At 49.9% G+C, this 2,129-nt stretch overlaps 1 protein-coding gene across 1 annotated transcript; it reads right to left on the bottom strand.

The window, feature by feature from the left end:
* Window positions 1-661: 661 nt before the first annotated feature.
* LOC140211441 (forkhead box protein D5-B-like) lies at window positions 662-1,714 on the bottom strand. Its single transcript, XM_072281150.1, has one exon. The coding sequence runs from the start codon at window positions 1,712-1,714 to the stop codon at window positions 662-664; it is 1,053 nt and encodes a 350-aa protein (XP_072137251.1).
* Between the last annotated feature and the right edge of the window lie 415 nt (window positions 1,715-2,129).

Below are 2,129 nucleotides of genomic sequence, written 5' to 3'. Positions count from 1 at the left end.
AACAGGATGGCGAAGTGACACAACATGTAACCTATCTGGTAGGGATAACTTCAGATAAAAAAAAATGATGGAGTCTATCTTCAGTAATCAGGTACGTAACTCCAAGAAGTTGCAGCTGAATTACTGGGCTATTGTGCCACATTTAAAATACATCTCAGTTACTACGTTAAATATAGCGATAATTTACGTAAACCCGAATTTCTTGCTCCCTATCTTCACCTTCAAACAATTCGTTAGAAAATAAAAACAGAAAATACTGGAAGCACCCAAAATTTATCCATCAAGAGAGACATGAAGTTAAGAGTTTTAACAAAAGATTGCCATTTGTTTTTGCCCGAACTAGCAATACTTCCCAGTAATTTTTGGTTATATATGTCCAGCTTCCAGCAATATACTTTGCTATTGAATTGTCTCAAGCTCGCTGCAGCACCTTGATAATGTTCTCTCTCATCCTCCAGTGTCTACGGTTTTCAACACAAACATAAAAGCGCCAACCCAAGAGTTCGGAAAAGTGATGACATTGCAAATCGCTGGTTGTTTCTTTAACCCAGTTGCATCCTGATCTTGCCGGGATTTTAAGTGAACGCTGGACTGTTCCACACTCGGGGAAAGAGCAGACCGACAATGAAGGGGAAAATGACTCCAGGGCAAATTGCAACTTTCAGAACGGAAGCTGGTGCCTGGCAGAGAGTGTCGCGACCAGAGCTCTGTTCACCTGGCTACAGGGAATTCTTGTGGGCATGTTTAAAACCGCAGACAGCAGACAAGGGACGGACTGAAGAAGGTTGCAATAGTCAGACTGAGTCTGAGAGTTTGAGCAGGCAGACTGTGTACACGGTTGAACATTTGAACTCCCAATGATGTCTTCGATGTTGAAGGATGCCCGGCTGGAGCTTGCGGAGCTGGGCTTCAAACCCACGGCTTGAAGCTGCACCTGCTGAGTACGCTGCAGCTTCCTGCTGAGGCGTGGGTCGGGTAGGTTCTGGGCAAGGCTGGAGAGGGAGGCAGGGTCGGGGATGAAGCCGAAGGGCGAGTTGTGAATGACTGCCTGTGGCTGCAGAAGGTAAGGGCGGCCGTAACAAGTGAAATTGTGGTAGAGAAGGAAGGCGCCACGCTCCTTTGCCAACTCGAGCTCTCGGTGCTGGTGTCTCTTGAACCGCTTTCTCCTCCGGAGGAAGCTGCCGTTGTCGAACATGTCCTCGGATGCCGGATCCAAAGTCCAGTAGTTGCCCTTCCCCGGGTTGCCCGGTTCCCGGGGAACTTTGATGAAACAGTCATTGAGCGATAGATTGTGCCTGATGGAGTTCTGCCAGGCGGGGAATTTCTCCCTGTAGTAAGGGAAACGGCTGCTGATGAACTCGCAGATGCCGCTGAGGGTCAGTTTCTTCTGGGGGCTTTGCAGGATAGCCATGGTGATGAGCGCTATGTAGGAATAGGGGGGTTTCGCCAGGTTCATCTTGGGCTTTGCGCCAGTGCTGGGGCACGTCTCGCAGCTCTCCGAGTCCACCGAACAGTCTGTCTCGGATTGTTCCGCTTCTCCCGAGGTCGGTGTTTCTCTGACCCTTCTCCCACCGAGAAAGTACAGCCTCCGCCTTTCGGTAGCGACCTCTTCTTCTTCCCCTTCCTCTTCATTCCTCACGATGTCGATCTCCGCTTCCTCCAGCCCCGTCATCATCTGGTGCACCGCGACTCTGAGATCCCCACGGAGTGTCATGGGCACAAACCCTTGAGGCTGCTGGGGGAGAAACGCGCTGGCAATTTCCCTCCAGAACTATATGGGGCAGAAGATTCTCGTATGTCTCAGATGAATTTTCTCCCGAGGTTTGGATTTCAGGTGGATCTACTCCCAAGGTTTACCTGCAATCACCCGCGGTTTTCAGCTTCACAATACGGAGCCCTGACGGTTCTGCAGGCTCCTGGGTTTATGTTTTGCTCTGGCAGAGAGTTTGGTAAAGACACTTGGCGCAGGCGCGCGAAGACTGTGTGAGTCCATGTATCTGTGAAGTGGGGACATGGGACGTGGCACTTAAATTTGGGAGCGGCCTGTGATGACAATGAGCAAGAGAATGGGTGTGCTTATCGAAGAAGTCTAAACAATGCATGAATAATAATGGAGATGAACTTTGCGA

Source organism: Mobula birostris, chromosome 17, assembly GCF_030028105.1.
Source record: "Mobula birostris isolate sMobBir1 chromosome 17, sMobBir1.hap1, whole genome shotgun sequence".
In the NCBI taxonomy this organism is placed as follows: domain Eukaryota; kingdom Metazoa; phylum Chordata; class Chondrichthyes; order Myliobatiformes; family Myliobatidae; genus Mobula; species Mobula birostris.
The sequence above is the reverse complement of the archived record's forward strand: the minus strand, read 5'-3'. Positions and strand labels throughout refer to the sequence as shown.